The following is a 19,550-nucleotide window of genomic DNA, read 5'->3' on the forward strand; positions in this document are numbered from 1 at the left end:
CTACCACAGGGCCGAGCGAAACCCCTCAAGAACAAAGGTGTCCCCTTGAAGCCAAAACATCTCTGATACCAAATGTAGGTTTTAACCCCATACAGAAATTACCTGCATATGAATTCTAAAACACAAAAAATAAACAATGTGAGAGCATAACACATAAAACACATATACATAGAGATTTCCCCTGGATCCCAAAACCAGGACTACCAGCTTGATTTTTCATTATGTTCCTTTCAATGTTACAATACATATTTATACATGTTGAAGCATCCAATACCATGGACTGAAAACCATCACGTCCAAAACCATGGATCGAAAACCATCGCATCCAAAACCATGTGTGAAAACCATGCACAAAACCATAAGTAGGTCCACCCAACCTAATATAGGGTTCAAAAAAAATTTCCTTGGGGCGCTGCCCCGGACCCCGTAGAGGGGGGCTAACCGCCCCTCTCAAACCCCCCTTGTGACTCCCCTACTGCACAGTCAGCATAACGAAGGGGGGGCTCTGCCCCCCTCTAACCCCACCGTAAACTACGTAGGCTAGTCATGGAAATAATATAACACAACCCAACATTTCTTAAGGCCTGTAACATAGAGGACATCTCTTAAATGAAAAGAATTACCTGAATCCCTCTAAAAACTAATAGTACCAACTCGTCTAGTTGCATACATGCCATCATCTTCTTGCTCGATCTAAAAATACATGTCCTTCTCCTTTAGGTGTTTGAAATACTTCTTGTTCTAAGTCATGTGGAAGGATGCTCCTGAATCAATAAATAACATGTTTTTTTCTATTGATCTTTCCATGCAAGCAATCAATGAGAAATCTTTCTAGAACTAGGCAAAAACGCATCTTCCTTTGCTAATGAAGCTACATGATCCTTTCTAGACTCCTTCTTCCAGTTGGGACACTTAATAGCATAGTGCCCAAACTCATGGTAATGGAAGCACTTGATCTTTCTTAGAAACTTCTTATTCTTCTCGCCCTTCGTACTAGACTCGACCTCTCATTGGCCCTTCTTTCCCTTGGCTTTACCTGCCAAGGCAAAGTTATACTCGTCCTCTATCTTTGTTGATCTACCATATTTGGTCCCTCTCTGGATTTCTTCTTGAATGCAATCACTCCATAACCTTTCCCAACTAGTAAAATTCTCTCTGTCACTAACTACATCTTGGAATTATACCAAGACTTATGAAGTCCTAGTAATGCAAGGCTCACAAGGTCACTTTCTAGTACAATCACACCCGCACCACCTAGCTCATCTCGAACTTGAGTGAACTTTGAAAGATATGTGGTGATGGCCTCATCTCTTCTCATCCAAATATTTCTTAGCTTCTCTTTGAGATCAAGCTTCTTGGCATCACTGGAACCCTGATACATATCTAAGAAGGCTTTAAACATCTCATGTGTTGTCTTATTCTCATGGATATGAAGAATAATATGGTCTTTGACCCCCTCTAGAATGATCCTCTTCACCTTGGTGTCATTCTTAGTATGTTGGGCCAATTATTGAGTAACTTGAGGTGGTGTTATCACTTTCTTGATAAACTCTCCCACCCCATTATCTTCCAACACTATTGTGATTCACTCCTTCCATGCACATAAATTTCTCAACAATAGATAAGCATTTGAATAAAAAGCAAAGATAAAGAACACAATCACACAAAAGACACAATTTTTTTTTTGGGAAACCCACTTCTTGTTGTAGAATTTTATCAATAGAGTTTTGAGCAATTAGATCAAATGCAAGGAAAATTGTTTCACTTTAAAAAGCACTTGTTCTCACTACTAAACTAGCTAGAAACACCTTGCAAAACCTTGACCTCTGCTCCTGCTTCCTTGCAGCCTTTCTAGGTTGATTTCCCTATGTTCATCTCTTCATATTTGCTAATGCAATCTTACCTATTTAGGACAAACCTCCTAAATCATAGCACAAGAATTCCCTATTTTGTAGAGTTAATCTCCACAAGAAAGTCACTCTATCCATTGTTGCGTATAAGATCCTCCTAGATACTCTCTCACGACAAGGCTCTCACACACACAAACTCGTGCATACAAGAATGAATAAATATGTGCATTCGTCCTTTTATAGATTCGATCCATGCTAAATTGGGCTAGTTCAAATTTAGAACTCGAGATTTGAGGGTGAGTTAAATGAGATTTTTACTCTCTCTCCTTCCAATCATCGCTGGAGTTGTTAACTCATGCTCTCTACAATCAACTTTGGAGATCTAACTCACTCTTCCTTAAATCAAGAATTAAAAGCCAACTGATTTTAACTGAACTCGATCTACCAGCTAATCTTATAGTAAAAATGATGAAAAATTCCACTTAATTGAAGCTCCAGCTCGACACATGAACTCATGATGATTATTCTGCTAAACTGGAAATTAACTCACCAAAACTGAAGTTTATCTCCTGATGACAACTCAAGGTCTTCACTAGCTAAGGCATAAGCCAAAAGACCTTCCTTGCTACATTTTAAACAAGGTATATAATGCAAACATTCCTTAATTCATCCAATATATCAAAATCAGATGGTATTAATTGTTTTTCTACATCTAATTGTTTCTCAACATGCAATCTTTTTGGAAAAGGAGTATCTTTAGATGATCAGGAGCTCAAAATTTGCAAAAAATCAAAGTTTTCAGAATGGTTTGGAACCTAAACGATCACGTAGATCTCGTCACCTTGATTATGGCGCAACTCGTTTCACGTGAAACAGACATTGTATGCTCCCAGAAATGTGATTTGTTCACTTTGTCAAACACGTAAAAAAATTGCAGGTGGCTGACACGGATGTTGACTAGGCATCCGTACTACCTAGGTGGCAAGGGGAATATTCCTGGAATATTCCTAGAATTTTCTCATAATATTTTGTTTCAATGGCTTCATTTTATTGTTCCACGTGTTTTTGTTCAGAACAATGAGGAGGTGACACGTGGCTAAGCCTGGCTGCCACGTGTCCTCCTAATGACATATTAAAATTGTTATGGCAGATAGGGTGAAATCTAGGCTCAACCCTGTGACCTCCCATTCAACAATGCAATGACTTACCAATGCACCCACAGTTTGTTACTTAACAGGTAAGGGAGGCATGTTTTTTTTAATGTTTATTTTCGCATAGTATGGGGGGCGGGCGGACTTAACCGCCCCCCATGTGAACACCATAACTACCATTGCTAACCGCTAAAAGTAATCGCCAAGCACTCCACCAGCGAAGACCACGAGCAGTCACTGTCACTAGATCCACATGTGAACACTCCTACACAAACCACTAACATTTTATGTAATCGTCGGAGGGAGGGGGCCAGCTCTCGAGGCTAGCCCCTGGGCACATGGCCCCCCATATGACCGATCTTTTGGTTTTTAGTCCTTGGCAGAAAAATTAATTGTCCTACAAATCCACCTGATTTTTTAAGAAAATGTCACTTAATTAGAACGCTTAGTGGGTGAAATTGTAGGATGATGTCAGATTTTGTGCAATTTGTAGAGCGAATAGTGGAGAAACTAGGAGAGGTCATAACTTCTCTAGTTTTCGACCAAATTGGGTGAAAAAAGAGGCTAGGTAGCCATTTCTAGACATTTTGGGCTCATTGGAGTAGGTCTTAGAATCAAAGGAGCACCTCTAGATATGACTTTTTTAGATTGAATTCTATGGGTTCCATGGTCAACCGGAGTGTTGGTTCCATTTATGGAGGAGCTTGAAGATGGAGATAAACTTGCAAGGGTTTTCCAGCCTCCATGTGCTATCTGCAATAGCTATTACATTAGTGTTGTAGATTTTATTCCTACTTTTCTCTATATGTGTTTTGGAGAATAGACTTGTTTATGTACTTCAAGTGGATTGTGGTATTGTTGATGCTCTTTGAATTTGGAGTATGGGGTCTTGGTGGAAGATGCATTTGTTTCCTGAAAGTTTACATGTTTGACTATAGGTTAACATATGTATGGAGTGATAACTCTTACAAAAGTTGTTTCTTTGAAGGAGAAACTAGCCATTCTATTTAAACACTTTATGTACTCTTCTTTTTCTAAACATTGAGCATAATTAGAAGGGGTCATGCCATTAGATCTGATTCAAGGAGATGTAGCCCAGGAGCGGTGAACTCCTTTAAAAATGGTTGGTGTATTAATGATTGATGCATGCTTCCATTCAGTGTTTTGATTTCATGTTTAAATTTTTTCATGAAATTAACCTTAAAAAAAGAACACATAAAAACTCATGTTTTTACTTGCTATTTTGAAGTACAACCTCAAGCACATTTTTGTATTATGATGAGGATCTTAATATAGAAATTTAATATTCCTCATTCATGTCGAGTTGGTATCAAAGCACTGGTTTTCTTTGTGCAAGGAGGAATTGATTGTTGTTTTCAAGTGAATTTCTTTTGAAGCTCAATTGAGGGGAAGGTTTTGGAAAGGAGAGCAAGATTGTTACAATCTCTACCACCAGTCCTACATTAAGTTGCAGTAAAAGCTTCAAGGAAAGCATGTCCCGAGGAGGAGAGCCTACAAGAATGTCAGAGGAAGTGAAGGATTTTAGAAAGGCTTTGTTAGACATGGCATAAATGGTGAAATTCCTCTATGAAGAGAGGAATACCAAATTGCAAGTTGAAATCTCTAGACCTCCAAGAGGAGAATGTTCTCTAAAGGAAAAAGGTAACAAGAATGGTGATAAACCACTTTTATATAACTCTTATGCAAGATGCTAGCGTATAAAGTCCCTCGGAGAATGTAGATGGACAAGTTTGTACCTTTTGTCCACATGATGTGGAAGATGAGGTTTATCAGCACCCAAATTCAAGGAGTTGAAAGAAGAGAGCCAAAGAGTTCAAGAGGACACATCCAGAATCAAAAGAGAGTTTGAAAAATCCTCTGTATGTCAACCAAAATATGAGGCAAATGGTAATAATTTACATGTTTCTTGTTTACATGAAACTGTTGATGTAAATTCATTTGCAGCCTTTGAAAAACATAGTAAAGGCATTTGATCCAAGCTCTTGACCAGGATGGGTTACAAGGGAGGAGGCCTTGGAGTAAACCATCAAGACTTTAAAAATCAAATTGAGGCCAAGGAGAGGCCTAAATATGAAGGGTTAGGCTATGTTTCAAAAGAAGAATGGTCTTCTAGCGACAACTCTTGGGTATCGTGTTCCTTTTTCCATAAAAGTAGACATGAGGAGGCAAGATGTTGGGATTTGCATCCAAAATTGGTACCCGCTTGGTTCCTCAAGAATAAGGAGGACTTGAAGTTCAAAACATCTCCAAAGAGAGATGAACAAGTTTAAGAAGAAACAAAGCTATGTTCTTCTTGCCATGCAAGTTCCTCACGCAAGAAGTGTAAGCCAAAGGACAACAAAAGGAGGTATAATCATTCGGTTAACTCAAATGCTTTTCATATTGGAAAATAAAATGTTGATGTGAATAACATGTTGAGGAATGTGTTTACATGCACCTTTTTCCTTTCATCTAAGATAAGTGTTATAAAAGGAAAGAAATCATCAAGAAGATGTTCATTTCTAATGGAATTGAGACCAAAAAGAGAAAATCTCATCCAAGGTTAAAGACATGTGAGCCAAGAGAAGCTCAAAAGAACTTTTGCACTCACTAAAATATCAGTGGGCATTGGGTCGAGAAGTGTTGGAAATTGTTTCCACATCTTCATCGTGGCAAGGGCAAGAAAATTATGCAAGCACCAAAAGAGGAAGTGACAAAAGAAAAAGTGGTGCAAGATGCAACCATCCCTGAAGCAGCTTCAGAAGAAGAAAAAGAACAAATCACTTATATGCAACAATGTTTTCTTTGGGCATTGTTATGCTACTTTGGCTTGTTGATAGTCAATTTGAATGGAAAAAATTGGGAGTCAAGTTTATTCCCTCTTGTAAAATGCATTTCTAATTGTAGTTTAAGAAAGAATTTTAGAACTGTTTTATGATTAGTTGCAGCACATTCAGTATATTACAAATGTGTTAAGAACTCAAGTTATACAAGTATTCACTATGTGAAACTTGTTTTATTTCATTTGTCAAAGTCTTTTTGGAATCTTATCCTTGATAAGGATTTTGCAGAAGAGCGCCATGGAATTCTTCTTGGGAAGGATGTTTCTATGGATGGCTATAGCAACATGGACAAGCCGAGAAGAACATTGAACTTGAATTCTTTCGTCAAGTTATATTTCAAGTTCAACTTGAGAAAGATCCAAGACAAGTACAAGTCAAGGCACTACAATCATCGATTGGATCGAGTTTGGAAAAGTGAAGGAAATGTACCTTCAAATGATGAACAATTGAAAGTGAACTTTTGGGGACCAAAAGTGGTGAAGAGTGATGAGGAACTCAAAATTTGCCAAAAAATAAAAGTTGTTAGAATGGTTTGAAACCTAAACGACTGCATAGATATCGCCATCCTGATTTCGATGCAACTCATTTCATGCGAAATGGACATCGTATGCTCCAATAAACGTGATTTGTTCACTTTGTCAAACAAGTAAAAAAATTGCAGGTGGCTGACAGGGATGTTGATTGGGCATCCATACTGCCTAGGTGGCAAGGGGAATATTCTTGGAATATTATTAGAATATTCTATTTCGTTGGCTTCATTTTATTGGTCCACGTGTTTTTGTTCGGGCCAATGAGGAGGTGACAAGTGGCTAAGCCTGAGGCCGCCACGTGTCATCCTAATGGCATATTAAAATTTTTATGGCAGATAGGGCGGAGGTCGGGCTCAACCCTGCGACCTCCCATTCAACAACGCAACAAATTGCCAATGCACCCACATGTTATTACTTAACAGGTAAGGGAGGCAAGTTTATTTTAATGTTTATTTCCACAAATTATGGGGATGGGCGGACTTAATCAACCCCCATGTGAACACCATAATCGTCGTTGATAACTACCACCGAAGAAGACCACTAGCAGTCACTGCCACAAGCTCCACATGTGAACACTCCTGCGCAAACCACCAGCATGTTATGTAACCGTTGGAGGGGGGGGGCTGCGCCAAGGGCTAGTCCTTGGGCACATGGCCTCCCATATGACTGATCTTTTGGTTTTTAGGCCTCGACAGAAAAATTAATGGTCCTACAAATCTGCCCAATTTTCAACGAAAATGTCGCTCAGGTAGAGTGCTTGGCAGGAAAAATTGTAGGATGATGTCGAATTTTTTGCAATTTGTAGAGAAACTATGAGAGGTCATAATTTCTCTAGTTTTCAACCAAATTGGGTGCAAAAAGAAGCTAGGTAGCCATTTTTGGACATTCTGGACTCATTGGAGCATGTCTCATAATCAAAGGAGCACCTATAGATAGGATTTTTGCAGATTGAAGTTTATGGGTGCCATGGTCAACCAAAGTGTTGATTCCATTTATGGAGGAGTTTGAAGATGGAGATGACCTTGCAGGGGTTTTCTAGCCTCCATGTGCTTTCTACAACAACTATTACATTAGTGTCGTAACTTTTATTCCTCTTTTCTCTATATGTGTTTTGGAGAAGAGAATTGTTTATGTACTTCAAGTGGATTGTGGTACTGTTGATGCTCTTTGAATTTGGAGTATGAGGTCTTGATGCAAGATGCCTTTTTTTCTGAAAATTTACATGTTTGATTGTAGTTTAACATGTGTATGGTGTGATTACTCTTGCAGAAGTTGTTTCTTTGAAGGAGAAACTAACCATTCTATTTCAGCACTTTTTGTACTCTTCTTTTTCTAAACATTGAGCATAATGAGAAGGGGTCATGCCATTAGAGCTAATCCAAGGAGATGTAGCCCAGGAGGGGTGAACTCCTTTAACAATGGTTGGTGTATTACTGATTCATGCATGCTTCTATTCAATGTTTTGATTTCATGTTTAAATTTTTTCATGAAATTAAATTAAAAAAAAACACACACACACATAAAGACTCATGTTTTTACTTGTTCTTTTGAAGTACAAACCTCAAGCACATTTTTGTATTCTGATGAGGATCTTAGCATAGAAATCTAATATTCCACATTCAGATCATTAGATGTAGAGAACTGATTTACTGTAGGGATAAAGGAAGTATGTTTTATTGTTGGATCATCTATTATTTTATTGGGAATTTCTTCCTAATTTTTCTCTTCAATGATAATAAGGGATTATTTATTAAGTACCCTTCTTGATATAAGATGAATGCCATTTAGATCTATAGGGTGTAATCATGTAAGTTTGAAATTTATGTAACTCACTATTATAAGTGGGTTGAGCTACTTTATTATTTGAATTATTTGGATTCTAAATGGCTTGTGTGAATAGTTGATTAGGTATGTGAGGAGTTTATGTAGAAGGAAAATGTAATTGTTGTGATTGTGGGTTTTGTGTTTGCAAAGGAAGTTGATTTGGTTAATATTTCTAAGGATGTGGATGATATTGAGGATGATATGGTGGATATTAAATATTTTGGGGATATGTTGTGGATATTGAGGAAAATTTGGCATACCTCCATAATAATTCCCTCACCATCCTTGTTGCCAAGGTTGGTTTTTGTTTTGTGGTGGCCATGGTTGCCAAGGTAAAGGGGTATTCAACCTTTGTTGTGTATATTTCTAATATAGATTAAATTTCTAAGTAGGATCTTGGATAATACTTGGTTTTCATGATTTCCATGGGCTTCTTGGTGTGACACAGCAAAGCTTCTCCGCAGTCTCATTTCCTCTATTGTCCCTTTGATACTGCCTTTAGTTATGGTAAGGATGGGAAATCATTTGTTGCAGATTTTCTACACATATAACACATATTTCAATGTTATCAAAAGGGTATTCAAGCAAAGGATGTTTTTTCTACATCTTGGACAAATGATTGACAAGGCTATATTTTTAACTTTTTGTGTACTATGGATTTTTAATGTATCTAATTGCACACTAATATTACCAAGAACATTAGTTTTAAAATTTTCAAATAAGTTACCCAATTCAACTCTACATACTCCACTAGTTGTTGATTTAGTTACCCTAGAGATGTTGGTATCTCTGGGTCCCTTACCATTTTTGGATCTTCCTATTGAAATATGTTTGCATAATTTACAAATAATTGCAAATTTTCTCCTTTTCCCATTAGATTCAAAATATCTATCCTCTCATCTCTAATGCCTCTCTATAAATGAGCTTTTAAAGTATCAACACTTAAACTATGTTTCTTAGCTCTTTTGACATTATAGGTAAATATTTCTACGTAATCCTCAAGAGATCCATCTTATTTTTTACTCATTTTAAAATTTTACTCATTAAGATCATGATCTATGCAATAGTCCTTATACTTTTCGAGAAAATTCGATGCATGTAACATCCCTAGTCAAAAATCCATGTAAAAATATATAAGACCAAGGTCATGGGACACATATTCCAAGCTGAATGGTGGGAAAAACATCCAAGTGGGGTGTCACTTCAGTTTATTAATGGCTAAGGAAATTGGCAAAGACAATGGAAAAGGATTTGGAAAGACATGAGACATTAATTGTCATTTTATTTATGAAAATAATGGAAATTAGGAGAAAAGGAAGGTGAAAGGACACATGTTGCATATGAGGAGGAAATTAAAGGAAAATAATGGAAAATTGAAGAAAATAGACGCCTCATTAATAAAAAGGCTTCTAAGGATCAGTTCACAAACTTTTTTGGTTCATTTTTGGAGCTCTCTCCTATTCTCTCTCTTTCATACTCTTGGAAACTTAGATTTTTCTTGGAGCACTCTTGGAGGAGTGTGGCATACTTGGGGCTTTGGAGAAAGAAGGAAAAGGAAGAGCAGGAAAGCGTAAGAGGACATCGGGATCAACAACTACAATGGGTTTTTCTTGCAGATACAGAGTTGCTTGTATGATTTCCTTGCTATTTTTGGCATGCATGACATATGCATGTGGTTTCTTGGTTATGATCTCTCATTGGCATGGAGGAATGCCTAAATTGATAGTGGATTGCTTAGCCTTGCCATTTACTGGATAGCCATGGTGTTGTGGGTTTATTTCCTTTTTTCTCTGGTTGGTTCTCATGTTCCTTTGGTTGTGGGTTGAGTTACTAGTTCCTAGAAGCGTTGTTTGGACAAACACTCTAGAAGCCCTGTAAAAAATTAGGTTGAGTTATTAGTCCTGGAAACCTTGGTTGGACAAACACTCTGGAAGCCCTGTAAAAAATTAGGTTGAGTTACTAGTCCTTGAAGCCTTGGTTGGAAAAATTCTCTGAAAGCCCTTGGTGGGTTGAGTTACTAGTCTTGGAAGCCCTGGTTGGACAAACGCTCTTGAAGCCCGACGACAACTGTGGGTTGAGTTACTAGTTCTGGAAGCCCTGGTTGGAACAAAGTCTCTAGAGCTCCAGACAGCTTGAGCAGAGATCAATCTGGTGATGGCTAGTGATGTAAGACCGTGAGGTGGAATCACTAGTTAAGGGTTGAGGTGGTTGGCCTATGGAAGCCCTACTTTGGCTTTGTTGGATTTGTTCCATGAGATCCCACATTTATGCTTAGAATATGGAACGAGGGTGACTGGCTGAAAGAGAGGTTTGGTTCAGCATATTCTATGGTGAGGTGGTTCACAGAAGTTCCAGATTTGGTTGCATTTTGCATATGTTAATAAGAGATTCCTTCCTCTTGTATTTGATGGGTAAATAGACTTGTTTATATGTGGCTTTGATGGCTATTATATCCTTGTTATTTATGTTGATTATATGTTGGTTATGAGCATGTTTTGTGACAATGATGATGTACGTCTCTCATCATGTTTTGATTTGTAAATGAATGAACAATGGATATGTGACCTACTGGATGATAATGTAGCTAGTGTGATAAGGCATCAATGTTTCTTAGCAATTCTCAGATAAATATGAGACCCCTACGCTCAGATATGTTGTTATGACATGTAGAATGCATATTCATGACATGTTTCACAAAATGCATGCCATGGCTAGTAGGGGTCCAGTCAAGTCTTTGTTCAAGCATTTAGAATTGTATCATTGATACTTTTTATTTCTGGAAGTTTCAAGAAGTTTTGGTAGTGGACTGAGTCCTAGCCCTAAAAACGTGGCACATATTCTAGGGTCACAAGCTTTGAACTAGATGAAAAAGACCCCATTTTCCTGCATGCCCTTGCTGTGAGAGAAACTATAGGGCCCCAGTTGCACACCTGCCCATGTCATGGGAGAAATTGAGGCTATAGGGAAGTGAAGTGTCAATTTATCTCAGGGGTTGATCCCTTGGAAGGGTTGGTTGGCTCCTGTAGGTTCGGTGACATGTGAAAAAGGTTAAATTGGTTGTGTTGTGTCAATTACACTTCCTTAATTGTACATGGGGAGTTGAATGATATCGCAGTAGCCTCTAGTTGCATCTTTACCCCAGTGGACCAATTAACTTGGGTTAATGTCGGAGGAGGGTGTTACAGAGTGGTATCATAGCATGTTCAACACTTGGACTGGATGGGCAGATTCTATTTGTCATGCATGCATGTAGGTTATATATGTGTTTGTTATGTCTGCATGGTAGTGGTCATTGTTATAGTTGTGTTCACGTGCAGGAGTTGATGTTGTTGTTAATAGGATGTGGTCGGCATGAGTATATATCGGTTGTATATGCATTTTTTATGCATGCATTGTCATGGTTATAGTTATGCATGTATAGGAGGTAAGAGACGCATTGTGATTGTCATTGTTGTGGTCATGTGTCATCATGATGCTATTGGTTGTTATGATGCTAATGTGTTGACTGAGATGAAGCAAGAGATGCAAATCAACAAAGTGAGATTGCAGCACTATACTTCAGGTTAAGAATAGATCGTCATATAGGTTTGTATGTTTGACATGCAGGTATGTGGTTAATGGTTGTTATAAGAATTATGATCACTTATATACGTGTTTTTCATTTTATTGTAGTTGTGGTTACATGTATGATAAATGCTAGTTGATTAGTGTAGTCATATGCACATGTGTTGGATAGCCATGAATGATAGAAACTTCTTGTTATATGCATTGTTGTTGTTGTTTTATGTTAATTAAATTGATGCTTATGTTATATGTTGTTGTTGCGTATGTTATATGTTAACTTGTTGATGTTATATGTTAGTTAACTTGATGATTGGTTTGGTTTCTGTAGATGGTTATGTTTTTGACATTTAGGTATGAGATGATATACTTGTGATGTTTGTCATATTAATCTGGACTGATTTGTGCGGATGTGATAGGCTCCCTTGAGACACATTGAGCTATGAGTTTTATTATGTCATCAATTTGGTTTATCTAGCATGGTATGCTCACAAGTTAATTGAATGCTTGATTAATTGCATGATATAAGTATGTGTCTATAATATTGCACTTTTTCTCCTTCTGATGAATATATAATGTAGAAGTTATTTTAACCATTTGCATTAAACTAAAACTTCCTTGGCCACCATACTTGGCTACTCCACTTGGTTACTCAGATGGGATACTCAGGCCGGGAAGGAATGATTTTGTTTTAATATGGTTGTACTAACACTTTATTGCTAAGACAGTTGATATGTACTTGAGTGCAAGTGAGTGCTAGCTGTAGTATTATGATTTATTACTATGATTTGATTGTTGATTATGCCATGGTTAATAGTCTTGGAAAAGGTTGATTTAAATTATTAGATATAATGTCTTGATCTTTGGAACATGTGGTTGACGTGTGTGAGCAATTGCAAGGAAACATGCTTGGCATTAGTGTGACAAGGTAATAGTTCATTTGTTTATATAACTAACAGTTGAGTGAGGTGACAGTGCATAGTTAGACTCAATTGCAGCAAGGAAAATGTAAAAGAAAGGAATTGGGTGAAAATTCCTTTGGGCTATGTTTGGAAACCACAATTTAAAGCAAATGAATCCTTTGAATACAGGAAGTCTTCTTAACCCTAATCTTGTCCGATTATGTGGATATATGTTATATTCATGGACATGTATTTGACATATATAACAATTGGCTTCCAGTTATAGATGGATTTGTCAAGGAATTGGAGTTCCTTGAGAAGTGTACATGTTCAGTTACAAGGCAACGTGCTTGGCACAACAAGGTAAGGTAACCAGTGTATTTTTATGTTTATTTATGCACTAACAATTATGTGTTTATGGTAGTATGATGCAAGGGATTTCATGGCAAAGAGATTGCCATGAAATCTCGAAGAATACTCACGTTGAGCTTTCGCTTGGAAGCATTGGGAACCCATGGGGATTGAGTCATGGTTTTTGTTGCTAGTATTGTGCTTTCAATGTTTTGGTGATTTGCTTATGCTCGATTTTTTTTTTTTTTTTTTGTTTTTAATGTCTGGTGCATGACCATGCCACTTTGTTTGTGGTGTCGTATTGCTATTGGTTTTTCATGGTTTTCTTCTTGGTTGCTTTTTGTTCTTGCCTTTTATGTTTTGAGGGTCTTGGGAATTGGTTGGGAAAGAGGAAAGTTGATGGAGCTCAGGGAGAGCTGTGTGAAGTCCAACAAGTTATGTAAGACCCAAATGAAGCTTGGTATGGGTATAAGGGAAACTAAAGGCAAGAGAATGACAACTAGCTGGATTGGTTGGGTCCATTGGTGTAAATGGGCAGTGGAAGGAAAGTCACGAGAAAGGTCACACATTGCATGTGAGGAGGAAATTGAAGGAAAACAATGGAAATGAAGAAAATAGAGGCTTCATTAATAAAAAGGCTTATGAGGATCAGTTGACAGACTTTTTTCAGTTCATTTTTGGAGCTATCTCTCATACTCTTGGACACTTAGAGTTTCCTTGGAGCACTCTTGGAGGAGTGTGGCATAATTGAAGTTTTGGAGCAAGAAGGCAAAGGAAGAGCAGGAAAGCGCAAGAGGACACCGAGATCAACAACTACAATGATTTTTGCCTGTAGGTAACGAGTTTCATGTATGATTTCCTTGCTAGTTGTTGCATGCATGGCATATGCATGTGGTTTCTTGGTTATGATATGTCATTGTAATGGAGGAATGCCTTGATTTCTAGTGGATTACTTAACCTTGCCATTTCCTTAATAGCCATGGTGTTGTGGGTTTCTTTCCTTTCTTTTTTGTTTGGTTCTCATGTTCCTTTGGTTGTGGGTTGAGTTACTAGCTCTTGGAAGACTTGGTTGGACAAATTCTCTAGAAGCCCTGTAACAACTTAGCTTGAGTTACTAGTCCTAGAAGCCTTGGTTGGACAGACATTCTAGAAGCCCTTGGTGGTTTGAGTTACTAGTCTTGGAAAGCCTAGTTGGACAAACACTTTGGAAGCTCGATGACAACTATGGGTTGAGTTACTAGTTCTGGACGCCCTACATCGAGCAAAAGCTCTGGAGCCCTAGACAGCCTGAGTAGAGACCAATCTGGTGATGGTTAGTGATGTATGATCGTGAGGTGGAATCATTGTTGAGGATTGAGGTGGGCCTCTGGAAGCCCTGATTCGGTTTTGTTGTATGTGTTTCATGAGATCCCACATTCATGCTTGGAATATGGTTTAGGGTGATTGGCTAAAAGAGAGGTCTGGTTCAACCCAATCTATGGTCAAGTGGTTCATGGAAGTCCCAGGCTTGGTTGCATTTTGTATATTTTAATAAGAGATTCCTCCCTCTTGTATTTTATGGGTAAATATACTTGTTTATATGTTGATTTTATGGTTGTCATATCCTTGTTATTTATTTTGATTATATGTTGGTTATGAGCATGTTTTATGACATGATGATGTATGCCTCTAGTCATGTTTTGATTTGTAAATGAATGAACAATTAATATGTGACCTAGTAAATGATAATGCAACTAGTGTGATAATGCATTAATGTTTCTTAGCGATTCTCAGATAAGTATGAGACCCCTACACTCAGATATGTTGTTATGACATGTAGAATGCATATTTGTGACATGTCTGACAAAATTCTTGCCGTGGTTAGTATAGGTCCAGTCAAGTAATTTTTCAAGTATTTGTAGTTGTATCATTGTTTCGATGTTACTTTTCATTTTTGGAAGTTCTGGGCAGTGGCATGAGTCCTGGCCCTGAAAAAATGGAACATATTTTGGGGTCGCAAGCTCTGAACTAGCTGAAAAAGACCCCAGTCACTTGCACGCCCTTGTTGTGAGAGAAAATGTAGGGTCCCAATCGCATGCATTCCCATGTCATGGGAGTGAATGAGGCTCTAAGGCAGTGAAGTTTCAAGTTGTGTCAGGGGTTGATCACCTAAAAAGGTTGGTTGGCTCTTGTACGTCCTGTGACATGTGCAAAAGGTCGAATTGGTTATGTTGTGTCGGTTCCACTTCCTTAACTGTACATGGAGAGTTGAATCAGATTGTAGTAGCATATCATCGCATGTTCACCCCAACGAACTGGTTAACTTGGGTAAATGTGGGATGGTGTTACAATGCATCTCATCCCAATTTCTAACAGAGTTTTCACCTAATCCCATAAACCATCATAAAGCACAATCTTTAAGAGTAGCAAGAAATAACTTTAATTTTCCATAGCTTCGACACTACCTCAAATTTAGAGAGAAAAGATTTAGGATCTTCAGTTCTTAACCCATGAAAATTAGTTAGCACAGAGGGTGAAATATTTTACATGCTCACATTAGTTGTTGGATCCTAAATGGGGAAGCCAAATTCTTCTTCTTCTTCTTCTTCTTCTTCTTGATGTACTTTTATTCTTCCATTTCTTCTAGCTCCTTTCCTAGTTCTAGATTTTGTGCCAGTTCCAACTCATGTTTCTCCTGTCCCTTCTCCTATTTTCATCTATTGATGATTCAAATGTATGAGAATATGGTGGTCCTTCAACTGGATTTTCTATAACTTGTTTCTCTTCAAATGAACTCTACCCTGTTATAGTCTCTTCAATTGGTATCTCCAATTGATTTCCACGAAGTACCTTTCATGTTGGATGTGTGATGTGGATGACATTGTGGATGTTACCATACCACGTGTTGAACTAGTTGTAGTGGTAGGTGGATGAAGCGTTGAAGTGTTGAACTAGTTGTAGTGGTAGGTGGATGAAGCGTTGAAGTGATTCTACCTCTAACAAATATACCTCTATATTCTTTTTTCCTATTCATGCATCCTATTTTTCATGCTCTATTTATGTAGCTAATTTTATACCTAAATTAGAAACCAAATTCTAGGTACACTTCCCCAACATTGGTACCAAAAATGTCAGTGAATTCTATTCCTTGAGAATTATGTTACATTTAAATCATCAATCATAGTTGGTAAACTTGTTAAGTTTAATACACAATATATGTAGGGTTAGGTTTCTAACTATTCTATTCAAATTTTACGTGAAAGCAAAGTCTAATCTATGAAAAGTAATTGCAATTTAATTCAACATAGTCATGGTCCTAAACATTTTCAAACAATTGCCATGTAAAATTTTTCCATGAGACAATCACAAATTCAAGTGGTCATATAACTTATAATTTTAATTCTACAATTGAAGATGAACAAATCTTTATTCAATCAAATGATTTGTATGAGTAACCTACACTACATTGACACACCACACCAAGGTGTAAGTAATGTAAATGAAAGTTGTATATTAACAAGAAATTCAAGAAATGGGAATTGAGTGCAATAAACAAGAACTTAAAACATTAACTAAGCAATGGAAATTAAAACTCACTACAATGAGCAAAAAATTAAAATACTAATGGGCAGTAACTCTATTGGTGATCACCTTGTTATGAAGTATGATGTAAACCACGAGATTCAAAGTTCAAATCCCTCGTGGGTCAAGACAACAAAAAACAGAAAAATAAAAATATTAACTAAGCATAAAAACTAACTACAATTACACAAAACTAAAAAGGAAAAGAGCAATGCCTTGCCTCACACATGGGGCCCTTACCAACTTGGTTGTGCACTGTTACGAAAATCGTATAAACCTTGGAATTTCTACAACATTACACTATCAAATCATTCATAAACTAATAACAACACTTGCACAAGGAATTACTAACCCAGCAATAGAGTTTATATTAAAAATATTAGATTGTTTCCCACAAAAAAGACCTATCTCCTATCATTTAAATGATGAACATTTATACAACTTCAAATAGCAATCATTGAGATCTTTAATGTGGGATTTTAGGACAGTTAACTAGAATTTGAATCTTGTGGATCCATAAATTAAAGTTGTCTAATTATTATGAGAAATTGATGGTTACACACATGAATTTCTCATATGTAATCTTGAGATCTTTTGGTTTGGTTCTCATGGATTTAATCCACAACCTCTATCGAGAACTTTGTTCCAAATTGTGTGTTCTACCACCATTGTGACTTACTGTACCACCGCCTCACTATACCTTTGACTTCTCTCTCGTGCTAACGTGGAAAGCGTCGAGTATGATAGGTGGAGGAGCTGGGGATCACCATTTGCCACATCTTCCAACTTATGCTTTCATTATATCATTCATGCAACTATGTATACCTATGAGTCAGCTACAAAATCAAAGACTACCTACAAAATGATTTTATTTTTGTAGCTACAACATTTAAATTGTTTTCTCAAAAGAATATATGAAATTATAAAAAAATGGGCACTTTTATCTTGAATTTCTCTAATCTGTAACTCTTTGTAACTCAAGACGTGATTTTATACTGGACTGTGAGATGATGAATATGGTAGACTTCTAGACATGATAAGCAAAACAAATGGTGAAAATATGACAAAATGAGTTCATAAGATGACAAAATGAATTCATTTTTGAGACCCAACAAAAAATTATAGCTAGATGGATGTATGACCATTTATTAAATCTTTTGTCAAAATAAATATTCACACTTTTTGTATCAAAAACCTATATATATTTTTAAGATTGGTGAATGCATGAGCATGTCTTTAATATTTGTGGATATACTCTCCAAAATTTAGGGGATGTTGTAGAGGTCTATGGTATCCCTGATATTAGGATTTTACTCCCATATATATATATATATATATATATATATATATATATATATATATATATATATATATATATATATATATATATATATATATATATATATATATATATATATATATATATATATATATATATATATATATATATATGCATGTTATTGCTTATAGATTTCAAAATTTGGGATTAATTTTACATAATAAAACATCTTTCTATGTAAATTTAATCCTAACTTTTGAAATTTATAAGCAATAAATACATTAATATCCATGATGTAATTGATCCCACACACACCTATATATATATATATATATATGGGAACTCCAATGATACTCCAAAGTTCAAATAGTATGAAGATGCATCCCTCATGGAGTTGCCATCACGTTTCAAAGAGTTAATGATATTAGAAGCTATATGTATTAGGGAACTCCAATGATATTCCAAAGTTCAAATAGTATGAAGATGCATCCCTCATGGGTTTGCCATCACGTTTCAGAGATTTAATGATATTAAAAGCTAAAGTTATGGCTCCATGGATTCAGTGGATACATAGTTGTCCACTTTGAACATGAGGACATTGAAACCTTCCACACCGTTAGCCGTTAGAACTATGTAGATGATGTAGAGATCATCAATAAAAAAAGAACTTAGGAGAATATGAAATTTCAAATTTCTTGACAAACCCAACAATGAAATTTTAAATGGGTTATATCCAGTGCATACGGTTTATCCAATAGCGTATTTTGACGGAGCAGCTCAAAATGGAATCTACGGATGTGGCGTACATATCATCATGGAAGATAATATGCAATATCAAATTTGCTGGAATGGTGGTAGGGGCTCCAATATAAAAGCAGAGGCTATGGCTCTGGCTGGCCTTCTTTCTATAAGTCTTTTTCTAAATATTCAATCACTTCAAATTTATGGAGATTCCAAAGTCATTATTGACCATGTCTCTGAGAAGCAACAGATCAAAAAATAGCATCTTGATGGTTGGTTGAATAGAATCATGGATATGTGGAGGAAGATGGAGGACTATTCTATTTGTCATATTTACAGATCTCAAAATGTCCAGGCAGATATCCTATCTAAGAAGGGTCTTCTCACACAACCAGGCATTTGGAATATGGAGGTAATTTTTGAAGCAGAGAGATTTCCTATTCAGGAATTCTCTCTCCCTGGTACATAGCACTTTTTTCATTCAAAAGCCCAGGTATGTTTATCCTATTTTCTATACTTTTGTATTTTGTATATGCCACTTTTTTGTCTTGCAATTTGAAAACCAAACCTATATCTTCTTGAATTTTGATGTTGTGGCATATTCTCCTGGATTAATCTGATCCAACTGGATTATGAAATTCAGTTCATATGTATCAGTTACAAGATGTATCATCACATCATAATGCAAAATCTATTTTCACCCCAATTAAACTAAATTGGTGTCATGGAAATTAAAATTTCATATCAGCATTCCATTGCTGTATTATTAACGACAGCATACCATTTACACAACAAATTGAATTTTTGATGAGAAACCTTTACCTCTGGGATCTCATGTTTCAAATTCTCAGGTATGTCAGGAAAAAGGCGTGCCAACAATTCCTTTTGCCGCCATCCATAGAAAATGTGCTGGCCTTGGATACACTTTCTGCTTCTTGTCTTTCTAGATTTTGCCCA

General features: G+C 36.7%; 1 protein-coding gene across 1 annotated transcript in view; it reads left to right on the forward strand.

Annotated features, from left to right (window-relative positions):
- The window catches only part of LOC149200143 (uncharacterized), a 38,625-nt gene extending 19,563 nt beyond the window's left edge, over positions 1 to 19,062 (forward strand). The window contains exon 4 of the mRNA XM_089400865.1: positions 18,949 to 19,062. Within this exon, the coding sequence (XP_089256991.1) occupies positions 18,949 to 19,062 (114 nt within the window). The remainder of the gene's footprint in view (positions 1 to 18,948) is intronic.
- Positions 19,063 to 19,550: the final 488 nt, after the last annotated feature.

The sequence above is a fragment of the Pinus tabuliformis genome, chromosome 2_1 (assembly GCF_031772625.1).
Source record: "Pinus tabuliformis cultivar Carrire ecotype Pingquan chromosome 2_1, CPIR1, whole genome shotgun sequence".
Lineage (NCBI taxonomy): Eukaryota > Viridiplantae > Streptophyta > Pinopsida > Pinales > Pinaceae > Pinus > Pinus tabuliformis.